At 40.3% G+C, this 21,684-nt stretch overlaps 1 protein-coding gene across 1 annotated transcript in view; it reads right to left on the bottom strand.

The window, feature by feature from the left end:
- The window catches only part of HHIP (hedgehog interacting protein), a 116,450-nt gene that overhangs the window by 32,419 nt on the left and 62,347 nt on the right, over nucleotides 1-21,684 (bottom strand). Inside the window, exons 5-10 of the mRNA XM_005691213.2 lie at nucleotides 14,966-15,117; nucleotides 14,423-14,596; nucleotides 13,690-13,833; nucleotides 5,408-5,529; nucleotides 2,576-2,699; nucleotides 1,136-1,266 (exon numbers count right to left, since the gene is read on the bottom strand). Of these exons, the coding sequence (XP_005691270.2) occupies nucleotides 1,136-1,266; nucleotides 2,576-2,699; nucleotides 5,408-5,529; nucleotides 13,690-13,833; nucleotides 14,423-14,596; nucleotides 14,966-15,117 (847 nt within the window). The remainder of the gene's footprint in view (nucleotides 1-1,135; nucleotides 1,267-2,575; nucleotides 2,700-5,407; nucleotides 5,530-13,689; nucleotides 13,834-14,422; nucleotides 14,597-14,965; nucleotides 15,118-21,684) is intronic.

Raw genomic sequence — 21,684 nt, 5'->3', positions numbered from 1 at the left:
AAATCAGAGTTTGCCAATGATGTTTAAATTATATTACAGAAGATTGAAGTGAGAAAGGCTATATTTCTGGTTCATCTGAATGGGGTAGAAGAATTTCAAAGCAAACTTAAATGCAAGATGCTTGCAATGCTAAAACAAGCAAAAGACAGATTGGACTACCCTTCTTTGAATCCCTATATTCCTGCAGCTCTGAAATCTGTGTTTTGTGTTGCAGGAATCTAGTTTGAGTTCCTTGGCAACCTAAGGGAATGGCATGGAGCTATTTCTGATGAATTCTCTATTTGGTGGAGTTAAACCAAATCTGAACATCTACAGTAAATAATTATGATTTAGATGAAAACACAACTTCTCTTTTTTAATACCTAGAAATTCATGTCCAAGGCTAAAGGAGCATGGTAGCCATAGTTTGTTTGAATATTGCTCTTTAAGGAATCATTATGATAGCTACATTTATCTCCGAAATTTAAAACTGGTAGCATTTCACTCTTTGGTAATTCAATTCACTCTTTTCAATTCAATTCAGTTCAATTCATTTCACTCTTTGGTATTCCAATTATCAACCTAGTTTTGCTTTTTAAACTGCATACGTATTGATAATTTATCAACAAATAAATTGCATGTTATACTGGAGATTATCAAGGAGAAGATAATTTTCATTCTGTTGGAAAGCAAATCTATAAACTCAGATTATTTCCAACAAATTTCATGCCCTGATGGGCAAAAAAGTAAAAAATTAGGAAATGAAGTGAGATTCAGACTGCAACATATTTTAAATTTATTTCAAGAGACATGGATAAGTGGAAAGGTTTTCAGATAGAGAATATAAACAAATGACTCAACTGACTCAAAGATATCAGTAGCCATTTGAAATTTTCTCTCTAAGATTCAAAAATTCTCTTTTGTTTCCAACTCCCATCTTCCTGCTTTGTTTCTTTCATGTTTCTGGCGTAGAAATAAGACTTAAAGACCCCCAGAGAAAGTTTATTGTAAGCGAATACTGAACTGGTCATCTTTGCTGGAGGTTACATTTCCAACAAATGGAGGTTGAGATTATTTTGCTTGTTTTTCAGAGTAGAACAGAGCCTCTTGGGCAAAGACCGAGAATGGAACTTAACAGAAATAGTTTGTACAGTACCTAATTCATCTTCTCCAAATCCCAAAATGTGACCTGAAAAGTAGCCTCTACAGGAACCACCGTTGCCAAGACAGAGTGGCTTTTCTTGCCATTGCTTGCTCACAGGACTTTGCTGGAGGGTTAAGAAATTCCTACAAGAAAAACATACCAGAAACCTATGATGAAAATGTGCTTTTGCCTAAAAGACACAATGACATATTTAAAATAAAGCTTATAATAAAAAATTCCTGTGCCGTGGACCTGGCTTCTAAAGGGAAAAATAATATAGCCCAAAATGTGTGTGAATACTCTGAAAGTCCCATGTGAGGAAGAAGTACTTAAAGGTGACATTTTGTTTGGAGGGGGTGGGTACTAAAAGTACCTGAGTATGAGAAATACCCTCCCCTTCATCTGGACAAGGATGCTTCCTATCCAGGACTAGACATCATGCTGCGCTATTGATCAGAGAGAGGGACAGGGGAGGAGCACAAGGTCAGTCCACTTTTCTATTTCCTTTTAGTGACCAAGCATATCAGCTCTGCCATATGCCTGAATGACAGTGACTTGGGAAACAAGATCCTTATTTTGGGCTTCATTACAGAGTTTCTTATAATTATCGACAATGTGACCTCTAAGCTTTAGGCTAATATTTAATTTTGTAGTATTCCTATCAATAGAGAGAAATTAAGGTCTGTTGCCACAAGTCCTGAAAGTTTGGTAAAAAGAAAAAAAATTCTTTCCAATAATTTTTAAATTTTAAAAATTCCTTCCAATAAATTTTTAAAATTTTTATGTAACTCATGTAAAACTACATTTCTTCAATTTACTCATGATCATGTAAATTTATGTTAAGGATGAAGGGAAGAGCGTAAATAATATGAAATGTCCATCTGAAGACTTCTCTGCTCTTAAAAATTATTTTATGAATTTGATCAAGTCTGTTTCAAAACCATCTTTTAGGAAATTCTTTAATTTCCCCACCATACATGGTAGAACCAAAAGTAAATAATAGGACTTCCTTCGTGGTCCAGTGGTTAAGAATCTGCCTGCCAGTGCAAAGGACATGAGTTCAATCCCTGGTCCAGGGAGATTCCACATGCTGCGGAGCAACAAAGTCTGTGAGCTCCAAGTACTGAGGTCCACGCTCTAGAGCCCCTGAGCTGCAACAAGAGAAGCTACCACAACGAGAAGGCTGTGCACGGTAACAAGAGAGTAGCCACAACTCACGGCAACTAGAGAGAGCCCTTGTGCAGCAAGGAAGACCTAACACAGCCAAAAGAAAAAAGGAAAAGAAAGACTAACTGGTAGAATTGAAAAAAAAAAATTAATAAACAATAGTTTTTATGTGTCCCACACCTGACCTCCAAAGGGTGACATGCATTTGAATATTTTCTGATGATTTGCCCAATAATCAATGGATATGTCATTCGATCTATCAAACCATGGTGTCAGGAAGCCTACCCATTACGATCTCCAAACACGTAGCTTCCATAGAGTCTTTCTGACTGGCAGCCTCGGTAAACAAATCCACCAACCAAAGGACCATTACTGAATGGCTTGAATTCTAAAAGCGATGGCTCACTTTCTGGAAATAAATAGACATAACATTAGATCAAACGAAACATATTTTTATAAAGGAAAACTAATGTAGGCCAGGGGGCTTCCAGGGTGGTGCTAGTGGTAACCACCCTGCCAATGCAGGAGACGTAAGAGATGAGGGTTCAATCCCTGCATCAGGAAGATCCCTTGGCGGAGAGCATGGCAACCCACTCCAATATTCCTGCCTGGAGAATCCCAATGACAGAGGAGCCTGGCGGGCTACATACAGTTCATGGGGTCACAAAGAGTCAGACATGACTGAAGCCCCTTTGCACTCATGCACATACAACGTAGGCCATGCCACAGTCACTATGGTAATTTACTTTAACTCTGAAATGTGTTCCGTGATGCATAAGATGGATTCTTTCTATAGATCTTTAGTGGAAATAATTAACCCTTTTGCTTAAATATTATAAAATGTACAGGGCTTCCATGCATAGCAGAATGAAACAAAAATGCTCTGCAAATGCTTATTGTTATTATAACTTCCAAGACATACCAAATTTTCAATGACAATCTCTCTGAACATTTTGGAAATCGTGGACTTTAGAACTAAAGTACTTAAATACTACTTAATTTTTTTAATATTGAATTTTTTTTAGAAATACTTCTGCATATACCTCCTAAACTGAGTGAAACCTCTGTCAAATTCTATAAAATGTTTAAAAGTTTACACTTTAATGAAAATAAAGGCATGGTACATAAAAGGTCTTCAAAACCACATTTGTTGCACATTTTAAAACACTGTCACTTAGTCAAGTAATATTTTCATTTAAAATGTTTTGAGAGTTCTGTTTATAGGATCATGTGGTTAACAAAGTCTATTTCAGTCATTCCTTCAGAATTACACGTGAATCATGCATGTCATTATATTCTCAAATATAAAGATGCCAATTACGATGAAAAAGATACAAAGCTAGCTGGAAATTAATCTGAAAATTACTTATTACATACTTAAATAAGTCACTATCAACAGGAAGTCTTTTAGGCAAAAGCTTTTGTGGAAAGACAAAAGTTCTAAAGTTCTTCCCGCTTCCCACGTGATTATGGTGAATAGGTGAATGTGTGCTCAGACACTCAGTCATGCCCAACTCTTCGCAGCTCCATAGACCGTAGCCCTCCAGGCTCCTCTGTCCATGGGATTCTCCTGGCAAGAATCCCGGAGTGGGTTGCCATTTCCTTCTTAGGGGATCTTCCCGACCCAGGGATCGATGCCAAGTCTCTTGCGTCTCCTGCACTGCAGGCTGACTCTTGACCGCTGGGCCACCAAGGGTGCCTGATGATGGTGAATACGATACTATAAAAAGTAGAACAAGCAAGTTTTAAATGAATTTAATTTACTCCTCTCCCAGGGTACTGAGAGGCAGCATAACTGAATGTCTAAGGTCATGAACTCTGGAATCAGGCTACCCGGGTTCAAATCCAGACCCTGTCACTTTACGTGGTGTGACAAGTAACATTTCTGTGCTCAGTTTTCTCATCTGTGCAGTGTAACTTCTAGGATTCCTCTGTAAATGAAATGAGCGAAGTTTTTCAAGTACTAGTTACGGGCCCTGGCATGGAGTAAATGCTGTGGATGTGGTTATTTGTTTTTTTTTTTCTTTTTTTTCTTTTTTCTGATTTATTGAGGTATAATTGACAAATAAAATTTGATATATATAAATAGTAAAAGAATTCTACAGCTGTGTTTTCAATATATAAATGTAGGGCCATCCATATTGTAATCAGTTTCAGCTGAACCCAAATTAATGTGACTGTAGAATTTAATCTACAAATATAGCTAAAATTCCCACAGGCTAGTGACTCATTAGATTTTTTTTTTTCTAACCACATTATTCTTTGGTTTGGCTTTTATAAGATGTACACACACATACACGAATACCTGAAAAAAAAAGTAAAGTAAAATAACAGAATACTACATGAACCAGCACAGCTGCTTCATTCCTGGTACTAAATAAATATCTGTATTGAATGAATAGAAGAAGCAATCAATTCAATAATCTTCATCTACTATGTTCCCTGAATCATAATCATATTTGATATACCATTTCCTCCAAAATGAGTAAATACAAAAATGTGGGAAAATATTAACTTTATATTTTAATATGTATCTCAAACACTCTAATAATCATGTCATTAGAAATAAGATCTAAACATTCCATCTTCATGACTTGGGTAAATAACATGTTTTTATAAGTCTATTACTTTGTTTTCTCTAAAATAAACACCTTTAAAAAATATATTCTTATTTGAAACACATAATTTTCCTAATTGCTAAGACTAGTATGTTGGGTATTGGGAAATTTCTTACTCTTAACACTTATTTTTTTCCTCTGTATATAAGATGTTAAGACAAGTTCTCTCTTATATATTAAATAAATAGAAGGTATTCATCTTGATTCTCAGATGAGCAAAATATAAACTGCTAAGTTTTGAAGGCCCATTAAATTTTTGGACCTACAGAGCAGCATTCAATCCACGGGGAGGGTAATTACCCAAATGGAGCCCCTAGGGCTTGTAAGAATCATTGGACCTTTAAGAAGCCAGCAACTGATTCTGTTACCACTGTTAGGCCAGTGTTCTGATGCTTTCCTAAATGCTCATTTTATAGAAATCTTTTTCTCTTCAATTAATACACTAAAATAAAACAAAGCCCGAATGAAAGCCCAAATCAACAAATTATGCTCTACTTACCATAATCTTTCCCCTTTATGATCTGTAGGATTCTGGCCGATGAGCTGTTCTTTCCATTGGAGTCTGAACAAAGTATTGTTAAATTGATGTTTATATCAGTGGGGTGTCGATCCACAGCGCATCTGTGACAAAAGTGGGGACGCTCATGAATTCCTACCAGGGTATGTTCCAAATTGAGAGACTCCTGACACAGGAACCCTTTGTGGGCTGGCAAGGATGCTAGGGAGGAATCTCTAGAAACCGCCGAAGGAAACATCCTGTTTGTTTACTCTGTTGAAGTTTAATGAGCTCTGGAGTGTATTTCTTAATTTCTTTTGGTACCTCCCTCCACTATGAACGTGCATGCTGACTTAAAACATGTGTTAGTCTGTTGTTAAGGGAAAGCATGGATATGATACCTCGGTAACGTACAAGAGTAAGGACAGTGGTGCCATCAACTCACATCTTCAACATGCTACAGGATACGTGGTCCCTGAGTTGTGATGACCCAGAATTATGATGCTGTGGCAGTATTTCACGGGCAGTAGAAACTGTACTTTGAGTTTTGACCTTCTCCCAGACTAATGACATATGGTACATACTCTCTTGTGATGCTGTGCAGAGGCAACTACAGTTCCCAGCAGCCCATGCCATCACTAGAGGAATCAACGACGCATAGACAACCACTCTGTATCCCTAAAACCATTCTGCTTTCTACTTTCAGTATAATATTTGATAAATATTAAAATATTTGATAAATATCTCATGAAAACATGAGACATTCAAGTAAATGGCCTCCCTGGTGGCTCAGACGGTAAAGAATTGGCCTGCAATCAAGGAGACCCAGGTTGGATCCCTGGGTCGGGAAGATCCCCTAGAGAAGGGAATGGCTACCCACTCCAGTATTCTTGCCTGGGAAATCCCACTGACAGAGGAGCCTGGCAGGCTACAGTCCGTGGGATCACAAAGAGTCAGATACTACCGAGCGACTAACACAGACACACATTCAATTAAACAGGCTCTGTGTTAATAGATTTTGCCTAGCTGTATCCTAATGTAAGTATTGTGAGCATGTTCAAAGTGCGCTAGACTAAGCTATGATGTTCAGTAGGTGAGGACCATTAGGTGCCTTTTCCACTTATGGTATTTTCAACTTACAATGGTTTCACTGGGATTTAACACTACTGTAAGACAAGGAAGGTATGTATTAGTTATAGTATTAATTTTGTGTTTCTTTTTTTAAAGATTTTTAAAAAGTGTGGACCATTATTTAAATGCCTTTATTGAATTTGTTATAATACTGCTACTGTTTTATTTTCTTGCTTTTAAGCTATGAGGCATTTGGGAATCTTAGCTCCCTGACCAGGGATTGAACTTGTACCCACTGCATTGAAAGGAAGTCTTAACCACTGGACAACAAAAGAAATCCTTTGTGTTTCTTAGATAGAATCAGTACATTCTAAAGTGTGGGCTGCCCTAACAAAGGGGAGCATGGACTCCAGTTTAAGGAATAAAATAAAGCTGCCCTCCACAACCACTAACGTCCTTCACGTAGACTCTGATTTCATGTTCACCCCCAATCTGTGGCCAGAATATTTCTGTGACTTAAGCCACTGACTGTAAACTCTATGAGGAAAGGAACTATTTTCAACCTCTTTATCACTGTTATTTCTGTTCCTTAGTTCAAATCCGAGAATATAAGGAGGGCTCAATATTTGTTGAATGTTTCAGCCAATGAGTGATCAGGTATGGGGAGTGTGGGTTGAGGGAAGAATGAAATTGAATAATATTTTTGAAATTTTCAAAACTTTGGAAAACAGTCCTGCACTATTTTCAGATTTCTTAAGCTTGGCATTACTGACATTTGGTGCCAGATATGAAAGATTGTGAAAAAGTTGGCTTAAAGCTCAACTTTCAGAAAATGAACATCATGGCATCCGGTCCCACCACTTCATGGGAAATAGATGGGGAAACAGTGGACACAGTGTCAGGCTTTATTTTTCTGGGCTCCAAAATCACTGCAGATGGTGACTGCAACCATGAAATTAACAGATGCTTACTCCTTGGAAGAAAAGTTATGACCAACCTAGATAGCATATTCAAAAGCAGAGACATTACTTTGCCAACAAAGGTCCATCTAGTCAAGGCTATGGTTTTTCCAGTGGTCATGTATGGATGTGAGAGTTGAACTGTGAAGAAAGCTGAGCGCCGCAGAATTGATGCTTTTGAACTGCGGTGTTGGAGAAGACTCTTGAGAGTCCCTTGGACTGCAAGGAGATCCAACCAGTCCATTTTGAAGGAGATCAGTCCTGGATGTTCACTGGAAGGACTGACGTTGAAGATGAAACTCCAGTACTTTGGCAACCTGATGTGAAGAGCTGACTCATTTGAAAAGACCCTGATGCTGGGACAGATTGAGGGCGGGAAGAGAAGGGGATGACAGAGGATGAGATGGTTGGATGCCATCACTGACTCAATGGACATGGGTTTGGGTGAACTCCGGGAGTTGGTGCTGGACAGGGAGGCCTGGAGTGCTGCGGTTCATGGGGTTGCAAAGGGTCAGACACGACTGAGTGACTGAATTGGATTGAAGCCTGATCTGCCAAAGGTGGGTAGCTGTTGTGTAACCATAGTCCCAGTCTTGTCCTCATTAATTCAATGATTCCCAGAATACAGTGTTTGGCAGGGATTGTGATACAGACCTGCTGTGACTTAAGGTGGAACTAAGTCCATATAGGGTGAAAATTTTTCCTGTATTGCTTTTTTTTTGAAGATGGAGAAACTCTGACCAGGAAAATAGTTTGACCTGTTTCTAACAAGAAAGAGGAAATCTGGAGGAAAAGTGAGGTCTCCCAAATCTGGAGGCCATGAGGTCTAGCTCTGGCTGAGTACCAAATTCACTAAGGTCCACTTGGCCCTTTTAACATTTTTTCAGTTCAGTTTAGTCTCTCAGTCATGTCCCACTCTTTGTGACCCCATGGACTGCAGCATTCCAGGCCTCCCTGTCCATCACCAACTTTCGGAGTTTACTCAAACTCATGTCCATCATGTCAGTGATGCCATCCAACCATCTCATCCTCTGTTGTCCTCTTCTCCTCTTGCCCTCTTCTCCTCTTGCCCTCAATCTTTCCCAGCATCAGGGTCTTTTCAAATGAGTCAGTTCTTCACATGAGGTAGGCAAAGCATTGGAGTTTCATCTTCAACATCAGTCCTTTCAATAAATATTCGGGACTGATTATCTTTAGGATGGACTGGTTGGATCTCCTTGCAGTCCAAGGGACTCTCAAGAATCTTCTCCAACCTTTTTGGTTTCTTATGTAAAAAGAGCCCAGACAGTGAAACTTCTCTATATGATACTATTGTTGTTATTTAGTTGCTAAGTTGTGTCCGATTCTTTGTGACTCCATGGACTGTAGCCTGCCAGGCTCCTGTGTCAATAGAATTCTCTAGGCAAGAATACTGGAGTGGGTTGCCATTTCCTTCACCAGGGGATCTTTCTGACCTAGTGATTTAACCCACGTTTCCTGCATTGTAGGTGGATCTTTACCACTGAGCCACCTAAGAAGCCCATATGATACTATACTCATGTCAATAAATATGTATCCAACCCATAGGATGTACACAACACTAAGTGAAGTGAAAGTGTTGGCCACTTAGTTGTGTCTGACTCTTTGCGACCCCATGGACTCTAGCCCACCAGGCTCCTCTGTCCCTGGAATTCTTCAGGCAAGAATACTAGAGTGGGTTGCCATTCCCATCCCCAGGGGATCTTCCTGACCCAGGGATTGAATCTGGGTCTCCTGCATTGCAGACAGATTCTTTCAGTTCAGTGAAGTCGCTCAGTCATGTCCGACTCTTTGCGACCCCATGAATCGCAGCACGCCAGGCCTCCCTGTCCATCACCAACTCATGGAGTTCACTCAGACTCACGTCCACCGAGTCAGTGATGCCATCTCATCCTCTGTCGTCCCCTTCTCCTCCTGCCCCCAGTCCTTCCTAGCATTAGAGTCTTTTCCAATGAGTCAACTCTTTGCATGAGGTAGCCAAAGTACTGGAGTTTCAGCTTTAGCATCATTCCTTCCAAAGAACACGCAGGGCTTATCTCCTTTAGAATGGACTGGTTGGATCTCCTTGCAGTCCAAGGGACTCTCAAGAGTCTTCTCCAACACCACAGTTCAAAAGCATCAATTCTTTGGCGTTCAGCTTTCTTCATAGTCCAACTCTCACATCCATATATGACCACTGGAAAAACCATAGCCTTGACTAGATGGACCTTTGTTGGCAAAGTAATGTTTCTGCTTTTCAACATGCTATCTAGGTTGGTCATAACTTTTCTTCCAAGGAGTAAGCGTCTTTTAATTTCATGGCTGCAATCACCATCTGCAGTGATTTTGGAGCCCAGAAAAATAAAGTCTGACACTGTTTCCACTCTTTCCCCATCTATTTCCCATGAAGGGATGGGACTGGATGCCATGATCTTCATTTTCTGAATGTTGAGCTTTAAGCCAACTTTTTCACTCTCTTTCATTTTCATCAAGAGGCTTTTTAGTTCCTCTTCACTTTCTGCCATAAGGGTGGTGTCATCTGCATATCTGACGTTATTGAGATTTCTCCCTGCAATCTTGATTCCAGCTTGTATTTCTTCCAGCCCAGTGTTTCTCATGATGTACTCTGCATAGAAGTTAAATAAGCAGGGTGACAATATACAGCCTTGAGGTACTCCTTTTCCTATTTGGAACCAGTCTGTTGTTCCATGTCCAGTTCTAACTGTGGCTTCCTGACCTGCATATAGGTTTCTCAAGAGGCAGGTCAGGTGGTCTGGGATTCCCATCTCTTTCAGAATTTTCCACAGTGTATTGTGATCCACACAGTCAAAGGCTTTGGCATAGTCAATAAAGCAGAAATAAATGTTTTTCTGGAACTCTCTTGCTTTGTCCATGATCTAGCGGATGTTGGCAATTTGATCTCTGGTTCCTCTGCCTTTTCTAAAACCGACTTGAACATCTGGAAGTTCATGGTTCACGTATTGCTGAAGCCTGGCTTGGAGAATTTTGAGCATTACTTTACTAGCATGTGAGATGAGTGTAACTGTGCGGTAGTTTGAGCATTCTTTGGCATTGCCTTTCTTTGGGATAGGAATGAAAACTGGCCTTTTCCAGTCCTGTGGCCACTGCTGAGTTTTCCAAATTTGCTGGCATATTGAGTGCAGCACTTTCACAGCATCATCTTTGAGGATTTGAAATAGCTCAACTTGTATTCCATCACCTCCACTAGCTTTGTTCGTAGTGATGCTTTCTAAGGCCCACTTGACTTCACATTCTAGGATGTCTGGCTCGAGGTGAGTGGTCCCACCATTGTGATTATATTGGTTGTGAAGATCTTTTTTGTACAGTTCTTCTGTGTATTCTTGCCACCTCTTCTTAACATCTTCTGCTTCTGTTAGGTCCAGACCATTTCTTTCCTTTATCAAGCCCATCTTTGCACAAAATATTCCCTTGGTATCTCTAATTTTCTTGAAGAGATCTCTAGTCTTTCCTATTCTGTTGTTTTCCTCTATTTCTTTGCATTGATCGCTGAGGAAGGCTTTCTTATCTTTCCTTGCTATTCTTTGGAACTCTGCATTCAGATGCTTATATCTTTCCTTTTCTCCTTTGCTTTTTGCTTCTCTTCTTTTACAGCTATTTGTAAGGCCTCCTCAGACAGCCATTTTGCTTTTTTGCATTTCTTTTCTATGGGGATAGTCTTGAATCCTGTCTCCCGTACAATGTCACAAACCTCCATCCAGAGTTCATCAGGCACTCTGTCTATCAGATCTAGTCCCTTAACTCTGTTTCTCACTTCTACTGTGTAGTCATAAGGGATTTGATTTAGGTCATACCTGAATGGTCTAGTGATTTTCCCTACTTTCTTTAATTTAATTCTGATTCTTTACCCTAATGTAAACTATGGTCTTTGCGTGGTAAGGATATGTCAGTGTAGGTTTCTCAATTGTAACAAATGAGCACTTGGCTGGGGCACGTTGATAGTGGGGGTGGCAATGCTCGTGTAGGGGTTATATGGGAACATCTCTGTGCTTTCTGTTGAATTTTGCTGTGAACTTCAAACTAACCTAAGAATTAAAATGTCTTTTAGAAAGAGGAGAGGAGGCACCTGATGCCAGCTACCTGAAAGTGCTGGCTGACAGTTATCAGTAAGAGGACAAGCACAAGATTCTTGGCCTGCTGCTCTGCACCAAGGTGCTTAATAAAAGTCAGCTTTGCTCTGTAGCCAATAATTTTGGATTTTAGTTTCCTTTCTGCTTTATTAAATCCTCCTCTGCTTGAAATGCTTTTGGAGGGAGGCAAATTGTTCAGCCCTCTACCGCCGGAGGATGTAAGCCTCCACAGCACAGGCACTCTGCCACATGTACGGTCTATAAAGCACTCTGCCACATGTACGGTCTATAAAGCACTCTGCCGTGTGTTTTTACGCTGAGGGCCGGGACTCCCCGGGAGGGGTGCGTGAAGGGTCCGGTGGGACTGTGGTGACTCAGGCTGCTCTGACTTCAAAGTGCTGCTTTGTGGTGGTGTCTGTGCATTCTGAGCTCCAGGAATGGAATGTGACAGTTTCCTCCACATCCTGAACCCACCTTAAGTATTCCCTGTCGCCCAGATTTTAAGATCTGCTGAGATGCCAAAAAGGAAATGAACTGTAGACTCGCACTTTGATGGAGGGGAGATGAAGGGCAGGAGGGATTATAAAAAGAAAAAGTTCGAGAAATACTCACCTTGCACATAATGAACACTCAATAAACATTAAATAGCAATAATAGCTTAACAAGAAAATGAATAAATGTGGCCAGATATCCCTTAGTGTGAGTCACAGACCACAGACTGAATGAAGCCTTCATCAAAGAAATGCTATACAGTATTATACTTCCTTGCATTTTTCAAGTATATCCCAAATTTCTCACTCTACATACTTCTTTTGTTTTGGCTGCTGCCGAGTGGCATATGGGATCTTAGTTCCCCAAGCAGGGATTGAACCCACATCTCCCGCACTGGAAGTATGGGGTCCTGACCACTGGAGTGACAGGGAAGGCCCTCTAGTTAGTGGTCGTTTCTTTATGATTCACTGTAGCAAACAGTCAATCTGAATTCCTTTACCATTTATAATCTTTTTCAAGTAAAAAAGTTAACATGCAACTCAACTCCTTCCAAATGCCACTGGGTCATCTTATATTAAGTGAAGCTATGATAGTAAGCGGAGAAGGCAATGGCACCCCACTCCAGTACTCTGCCTGGAGGAGGAAGAGGAGGAGCCTGGTAGGCTGCAGTCCATGGGGTTGCTAAGGGTCGGACACGACTGAGTGACTTCACTTTCACTTTGCACTTTCACGCACTGGAGAAGGAAATGGCAACCCACTCCAGTGTTCTTGCTTGGAGAATCCCAGGGACCGGGGAGCCTGGTGGGCTGCTGTCTATGGGGTCGCACAGAGTCGGACACCACTGAAGTGACTTAGCAGCAGCATGATAATAAGAACCATAATTTATTTAAAATCTATCAGGTGTGTCAGACACGCTAGTGCTTCACTTACAAGATTTGTATTTAATCAGTACAGCATCCTTGCAAGGTAGATATTACCATCCTTATTTACTGTATAAGGAAATTAACATTTAGAAGTGTTTAAGACCTAGGTTCAATCCCTGGGTTGGGAAGATCCCCTGGAGGAGGCATGGCAACCCACTTCAGTATTCTTACAGGGAGAATCCCCACGGACAGAGGAGCCTGGCAGGCTACAGTCCAGGGGGTTGCAAAGAGTCGAGCATGACTAAACAACCAAGCAAGCATAAAAGGACAGTAGAGGATGAGATGGTTAGACAGCATTACTGACTCAATGGGCAGGAAAGTGAGCAAACTCTGGGAGATCCTGAAGGACAGGGGAGCCTGGCGTGCTACAGTCTATGGGGTTGCAAAGAGTCAGATACAACTTAGCGACTGAACAAGAAGAGACAAAGGTTTATTAGTTGTCTGAAGTGTTCAGTTTGAAGTCTTAATCAGGACACCAGCCTACCAGTGTTTATTTAATAAGAACCTCCAAAATGTTACGGTGATTTTTCTCTTTGAATTTGTCCTTTGCCGTGTCTAGTCTGCCTACTAATGGAAGAAAAGAGGACAAAATACTGGGTGACAATGAACCAGTGTGACCTTAGCGGCACAGCGTTGGCTGAGACTCTGCTCCGTGCCTGCAAACTCTCTTTCCTCCTCTTTGTGAATCCCTGCTCTGCGGTAAGGCAGGAGAGAGAAGAGGCTTGTATTCTCACCTGCCTGGATCATGGAGGCCGTGAGCAAACACTTCAGGGGGCTGGTTGGTGCTGTTGAAGTGCGGGTTGCTCCTGGGTATGGAGTACGGTGCGTGGCACATGTCAGTATCCACGTCCAGCCGGAGCACGGAACCTGTGAAGTCGCTGAGGAATCAGAGGACCGCGTAAGGGCTTTCTGTTCTTGTTACATATTTCACCTACACTAAATGCAGGGAGGTTGCTCTATGGCTAAAAAAATAAAAATAAAAACTACCTCTCCTCATGTGAGAAAAAATTATTAACGTTCCAAATTTCACACTGTGGGAAATGAAACCAGAGACTGTTTTGTTTCAGAGCAGCACCGAGACACACACAGCTCGACAGTGATGGAAGGGTGTGGCATCGGTGGGGTACTGCCTTCGGCATCCATCCTCTAAAATGTTTTCTTTTTTTCCAATCCATGTGTTTAACGTCCTCTGAGAAGTTCCACTGAACAACGTCAGTCCATTAGGTAGTGTGGAAGGTAGCTGCTGTACAACCCCCACGGGAGGAACTGGTGTTAGGACATCTCAGAAGAGCGACTTTCAGAAATACTACATCAGCAGATTTATTGAATTCCTCTTCATGTTATAAATAAATGCAGATACTGATAATAACAGTTAAAGAAGATAACCAAGGTGATCTAATTCAGTTTTTAATTCACTTAAAACACTTTACCATCAAGGGACACCTGTTTTTCTGTTTTGTTTTTTACCTTAATCCATCCATTTCTTCCATATCATCCAATGTGATCATCCCATCACCGAGGATGATGTACAGAAAGCCGTCAGGACCGAAGAGCAGCTGTCCTCCCAGGTGCTTTCTGTGGAGTTCGGCGACTTCAAGAAATACTCTGGCTGTTCGTAAATCAACTTGATGGGGGTTTTTCCTACGTGGTGGGGATGAAACAAATCATGAGTGTGAAACGTGTCAGGTGAACCCACAGAAAGTAAACAGGACACAAGTAGGGAAGCACATGTAAATAAGCAAACATACTGAAGGTGAAGCTAATAAAAATCACTGAAAAGTTACGTTAGTTTCTAGGTTTCCCAAGTGGCATTTGAGAGGAAAGAGAATTGTGGAAAATGCCAAAGCTACCATTTTCTGCAATTTTCCTTAAAGACACAATCGGGATGTTCAGCCAGATGGAGACTGAGGTTTAATTATTGCCACCTGATGGTAAATTATTTGTAACTTCTAAACAAAACATTATAAAGACACAGTGAGATAAATAGTATCAACCATCTTTTAATGATACCTGGATACTGTGTATTCCACAACTCTAAGAATATGATCATGAGGCCCCATAGCCCACCGTTCTTGGTTGGTGGTATAAGACACATATAGCTTTCCATTTTTCTTGTAATTGGGATGGAATGCAAGGCTTAGCAGTCCTCTTTCATCTCCTCCCTGCAGTCAAATGAAAAACACAAAGAATTGTGAAGTTAATTATGTTCTTTATTGTGTTTAAACTGGAACCCCCAAAAGAGTCCCTTTCTTCTTCCTGGATAATCTTTGTCCAAACTCTTTTCTTTCCTTCCTTGCCTACTGCACACACAAAAAAAGATTATAAAACATTTCACTTTGCAGAACTCTTTAAGGGTTAGAAACAAGACAATTGTCTTGTGTGGTTATCTACGCACAAGACCCTTACACGACTTTAGTCAAGTGATTTGTGTATGTAATCTGGGGAAGCTAGGAAGACAAGTTTAAGTGCTGTGAAGAATTCTTTGCTGGGTTACTAGGTTGCTTGTAGTTCACAGAAGACAAATAAAAAGGTTCATAATCAGCAGTCACTTCTAATCCAAGTCTCCCAAACCTAAAACACAGTGCGGGCTGCCAACTCCCACTGTCTTGGCAATCTATTTAGAAAACAGTTAAATTGCTTGTGTAATAGGTAAACCTTTGTTTCACCCTGGAGGCATCTACATCAGTTGTCACAACCACGGTGGTCTGTTCGTCATAGCTAGGTAATAAGCAGCCTTGGCCTAGAAATGAGGTATTTTTACATAGATCCTTTCGCTGCCTTGAGTTTTTTTCTTTATAGAAAATATGGAGAAATGAGAGGAGAGCTAAAAGCCAGGGCTGAGGTGGGGGTGGGAAAAATCCTAGAAAGGAAAGGGGACACTAGGAAATAAAAGAAAAATCCCAAACAACTTTCTTTTGTTATTATATGTATGTCAAGAATTGTATACATTAGGCATGCCAAATGCTGTAACAATTAAAACATCATCGTGTGCTTAAATAGAAAGGCATTTTATCTTTATTTTCTGCTAATTCAGCTTAATGAAACTCAATATGGTCTCAGCATTTGCTTTATCCCAAAAGTAGTCTAGGAATTTCTATAATGAAATCAAAGTGTCTAAAATTATCGAGTTCAGATACTTTAAGTTCACATCATGGTAAGCCAGTGAGCACTTCGTCTGTAGTCTGCCGAGTTATGTACAATGGCGAAAAATGTGACTGAAACTGCCCTTAGGACATCACCTTATCCATGCTATTTCATTAAACAGCACATCTCTTTGGGTGAAAAGCTGTAAGTTACTCCTTAGATGTGTCAGAGAAGCAAAACCAGTCTCTAATACTGCGGTTTCTTCACTGGGTTATACTCCATCATTCTCCTACCTTTGTTCCCCAGAATAGCTTGTGTTACTAGAAATATATGATACTGTTTGTAGTTTGTAAGCTACATGGATTTGTGAATTTCAAGATCTAGGCATAAAAGTTTACTTTTAATAAACACTGTTTATTTCCTGGATTAGGGAAAAACTGCTTTCATATGTATGCCATCCAAAACGGAAACATCCAAACTTTAAGTGTGTGTAAGTAATACAGTGGGTGCAAATATCCCAGAACTACCAAGTTATTATTCAAATGTCCAAAAAGCCAGCCTCTTCATTTGCATATCACAATATGATTAATTTTAACAATGAGAACTATCTCACTGAAGGGTAAGTCTTTATGACTTTATGAATGAGCCTGTTTTTTTTGGATTATCTTATGATGATTTTAATATTGACTCATCTTTCTTCTTACATCTTGATTAAACAGATAGCTCTTACCTTTCATATGATATGTTGAAAACAGGGATGTGTAACTAATACTTAATTATAGAAAAACCACTGCACATCTAAACCTCCCTGATGGCTGAAGAAGGAGGCCTAGGGGTGGGATGTAGTTTGTAATTAATTCCTCTTGCAGATACATCCTCCTCTAAAGCAGTGAATGCAGGTTAAGTACTGTATGCCCACTTCACAAATGTTTGTGTTCCACTAGAAGAAGGTTTTGTTGAAAGCAGTTCTTTTGTAGTCTTTAATCAAATCATCTGAAAGACAATTTGAACTGGCTAGCAACATGGTTTAAAACTGTGTTGGTTGCTTTTTGGGAATTAGGTATAGAATTCATGCACTGTAGAGAGAGAGATGGGAAAAGAGATTTAAATAAATCCACAAGTGATAGAAACAGTTGTTTACCTTAGAGATTGACGTATCTCACGAATGAATTTGGAGTTGGGGGGACATCACTGACTTTTATTAAAGGGCCAAATATGGAGACAGAATGAGACATCTGAATGACAAGTAAATAAATCAAGAAAGTCATTTTGAAAATGCCCTGAATTTTTCTGGTTATAGGATTTACATTTGTTTAGGTGGTGCTAGTGGTAAAGAACTCTCCCGCCAATGCAGGAAACAAGAGACGCAGGTTTGATCCCTGGGTCAGGAAGATCCCTGGATGAGGGCATGGCAACCCACTCCAGTATTCTTGCCTGGAGAATGCCATGGGCAGGGGAGCCTGGCGGGCTACAGTCCATAGGGTCGCATAGATTTGGACAAGACTGAAGCGACTTAGCATTAGCACACACACAATAATTACACATGATTTCACTTTTCTAAAGTCAGTTTCCAGGTGCAAAGAAGTGTTCTGGGTGGTTTACAAACAGGACTAATCACTCAATCATTTCAGAGAAATACTCACTTTCATAATTATAGTGATGAAAAAATTTAGTATACTATGTAAATATCCTAGGGTGTCTCTCAAAACTAGCTTTTTAAATTATATCATATAACACAATTCAAAGATTGGGAAGGAAGGATATTTGACTCCTGTTGGGATTTTGAAGTATTGGTAGGCTCACATTTAGCTTGAATTAGCCTGCAGAAGTATGCTGTCCATTTAAAGCATGTTACAAATCATAAGAATAGAGAAGTATGTCGATTGGGCACTGAAGTTTTAACTTTGGACCAGGGTCAGAGGCTATAATGCCAGAACCACCATCAGATTTTTGAGGCTTCCAGACCTTCTGTGGTTGCTTCCACCAGTCTTCATCAGCGCATTGCCGCCTGAGAGCCTGAGTGTTGGCCCCTGGCGCCAGGATCAAAAAAATGGCCCAGCTCTTGCAGGCTCATCAAAAAGCCCTTATGTTAATGTCTTTTTACTCTTTCCCATTCTTTCTCTTCATTATGTGTAGTTTTATGGAATGAAAATCAAGCACTCCTCCCAGAAATATCAAATTATTGCACTGTTCCTATTGAGCATTTGGGGCGAATGAACCTCTAGTGATTAATTAGTTCAATCAAGTTGCCTTAAAAGGAAGACAAAACACAGTCCTAGATGGCAAACGGAAGCTCCGCGGTACAGAGAGCCACACCTTTCCAAATGACACTGACTTCTAACATCATACTTGTGAAAACTGCTAACTTAATGTCCAAAATGTTTACCCTAAGTGATGTGAGAAAGAGTAATGTGTCCAAATATTCACATTATACTTTGTACTTTATTACTAATACCAAATGCTTTGTGCGTGTGTCTGCTGCTGGCAGTGACCATCACTGCCTGAACTAAACTGGCAAAATGTAGTTTACAACACTTAAGAGTTTCCTCTATTTGGATAATGCTTTTTTTTCTCCCCCAAGTTTACTGACTGAAGCTTCAACAGAATATTATTATAGGCTACCATAAGCCCCTTTCTTCCCTGTGCTCAGGCCTCTCAATACCCCATCAACTTCTGGACAGCCTCTCCACCAAGCACCAAGGGCCCCTCAAAAGCAGGTACTTGCATGATTTGAATATAATGTCCCTATACATTTTGAAAACTTGAGATCAACCCATGTTTCAGGGTGCATCATAAAACCCTCTTTAGGAGCTTTTGTTAAGAAGTTAACTACCATTATAATCATCGTCCAGCTCTCAGGAACAATTTCACAGGGTCAGCAGAAAAGAGACAAAGCCCGTAAGCAAAGCGTATTGATGACTTTCATGTAAGTACGAGATGAGATCTAGTCCTACAGTTTTGAGATAAACTCTTACCTGGTGAACACATCAAAGTTCTAACCAAATAACTACAAACATTTCTCTTTGAAGAAAATGAAGCAGCTGTTGAAAAAGACAGGGAATCATGAGATGATTCTAACAGGAAGCACATTGTACTTTTTTACTAGAAATTGTGGGGCATAGCCTTTCATTGTGATATTTTAAAGAAAACATTTGAATGTTTTCATATTTCAATGTGGCTAATGTTAACTTTTTTCTGATTTCTGCCTACTTTAAAATTGGCCTTAATATTTTCTATTTGGCAATTGACTTGCATATTTTAGGAAACAGGGCTGGGCTGCACTGAGGTGGAAGCATCATTTCTCATTTTGCATAGTTTCCTTAGTGACCCTTTGGCAAGTGACTGGCTTCAAGGTCAGTGATCCATAGAACAGCCCTACGGTATAGAGAAAGCAAAGAAATGTAAAGTAAATAAGGCACTCCCTATTACTATCTTGTCAAACAAAAGCGCATTTAACACTCACCCAGCAAATATTTATTGAATGTCTACTGCGTGTTAGGCATTATATTTGGCACCAGGGGTAAGATAATCAACAAGAACCAATTCCTGTCTTCCAGGTGCTTATCCAAGGAAGTAGGTAACAAAGTTTTCAGTTGTTATTTCCCCTATAACTTCTTTATGATGCTAATTTGCGATGCAGGGCAGTAATGCTACACTATTAGAAATATGCATGACCCCAAACCAACCATTAAAGAGAGTAAATAGCTATTCTGGGTAACTTCTGACACAAAGTTTAATCAGCATATTTTCACTAAGGTTTCTCCACTCTCAAACATGGTAAAAAAAAAAAAAGAAAAAACCTTGGTTTTATGACAGATAAATTACATGAAGATTAGGCAGAGTGTCTACAAATAGTAAAACATCTTCTAAATTTATCTTACATCTGTTACCCAGAAAAACATGTATGAATGAAGACCTCTGGTAGAACTTTTGCTCTCTTAGTAATGAAGAAGTTTCTAGGAATTAACATAAGAATAGACTGGTGGCACTTAGAATTCTCTATAAAATATATACTTTTATTAAAAGTCAAGTCACACATTTCCTTTATTAATTGCCATTAATGTCTATGTTTTAAAGGCACATTATCAGGAAAGGAACAAGAGAATTTGGAGACCAATGTGAGCCCCTCCCCGTGCAAGCCTGTGCTTCTTAGATTGGAACCTTTTGCTATTCAGAAATGACAAACAGGTTTATTTGAGAATTGTTCATTCAAATACAATACCAGGTTTCTATTACTGCTGTAAAAAGTCAGCATAAACTTAGCGGCTCAAAACAATACAAATGTATTATCTTAAAATTAGTAAGTTAGAATCCAACCCAGGTCTCACTGGGCTAAAGAATTGTGTTTTCAGAACCATGGTCCTTTCTAGAAGCTCTTAGAGGAGAATTCATTTCCTGTCCCAACTTCTAGAAGCCCCCTGGCATTCCTTGGATGATGCTGCCTTCCTCCCATCTTCAAAGTCAATAACAGCAGGGTTGAATTCTCATATCTCACCACTCTGACCTCCTCTGCTGCCCTCTCTACTTTTAAGAATTTGTGATGACACGGAGCCCACCCAGATAACTCAGTATAATCTTAATTCCACCGCAACCTCAATTCCCCTTTGCCAATTAGGATGAGGAAATCTTTGGGGGTAAGCTTTCCCGGTGGTTCAGATGATAAAGAAATGGCCTGCAATGCAGGAGCCCCAGGTCTGATCCCCAGTTTGGGAAGATCTCCTAGAGAAGGGAATGGCTACCCACTCCAGTATTCTTGCCTGGAGAATTCCATGGACAGAGGAACCTGGTGGGCTATAGTCCATGGCGTTGCAAAGAGTCAGACATAACCGAGTGACTTTCACTCACTAACATCTGTTGGGGAAGGGCATTTTCTGCCTAATACGTGGCTATTTTAATCTATTTTTTAAAAAGGATCTTAAGCACTGATAACTTGAGCCATCTTGGCTGTGCCCTGAAAGATAGGACTAATGAAGCTCACCAATACATTCATATTGAAATATCTAAGGAGATTCCTGGTGCTGGAGAAGACTCTTGAGAGTCCCTTGGACAACAAGGAGATCAAACCAGTGGATCATAAAGGAAATCAACCCTGAATACTCATTGGAAGGACTGATGCTGAAACTGAAACTCCAGTACTTTAGCCACCTAATGTGAAGACCCAGCTCATTGGGAAAGACCCTGATGCAGGGAAAGATTGAAGGCAGGAGGACAAAGGGATGACAGAGGATGAGATGGCTACATAGCATACCAATTCAATGGACATGAACTTGGGCAATCTCCGGGAGATAGCAAGAGACTGAGAGCCTGGCATGCTGCAGTTCACAGGTTCGCAAAAGTTAAGACGTGACTTAGGGGCTGAACAAAAACAACAGCAACGACCTAAGGAGAGCACTTTCACAGCAAGCACTCTCTCTGAGCTGTCAGTATCACAAGAACAACCAACACCCTTCAAAGTGAAGGGAAAGCACTTTTCAGAATGAAGGAGAAAGTGGAGACCACCTATATGTGGGCATAGATGAACTCAGTCAAGAGCAGAACTCCTGTGTTAACCACAGGATGCAAAGAAGGCAAAATCAATGTAGGCAAACCATTTCCAAGCACTAGACGACCTCAATCTCACTAAAACTTTATTTTGGCTTGTTGGT

The sequence above is a fragment of the Capra hircus genome, chromosome 17 (assembly GCF_001704415.2).
Source record: "Capra hircus breed San Clemente chromosome 17, ASM170441v1, whole genome shotgun sequence".
Lineage (NCBI taxonomy): Eukaryota > Metazoa > Chordata > Mammalia > Artiodactyla > Bovidae > Capra > Capra hircus.
Note: the sequence above shows the minus strand (reverse complement) of the source record. Positions and strands in the feature narration are given on the sequence as shown.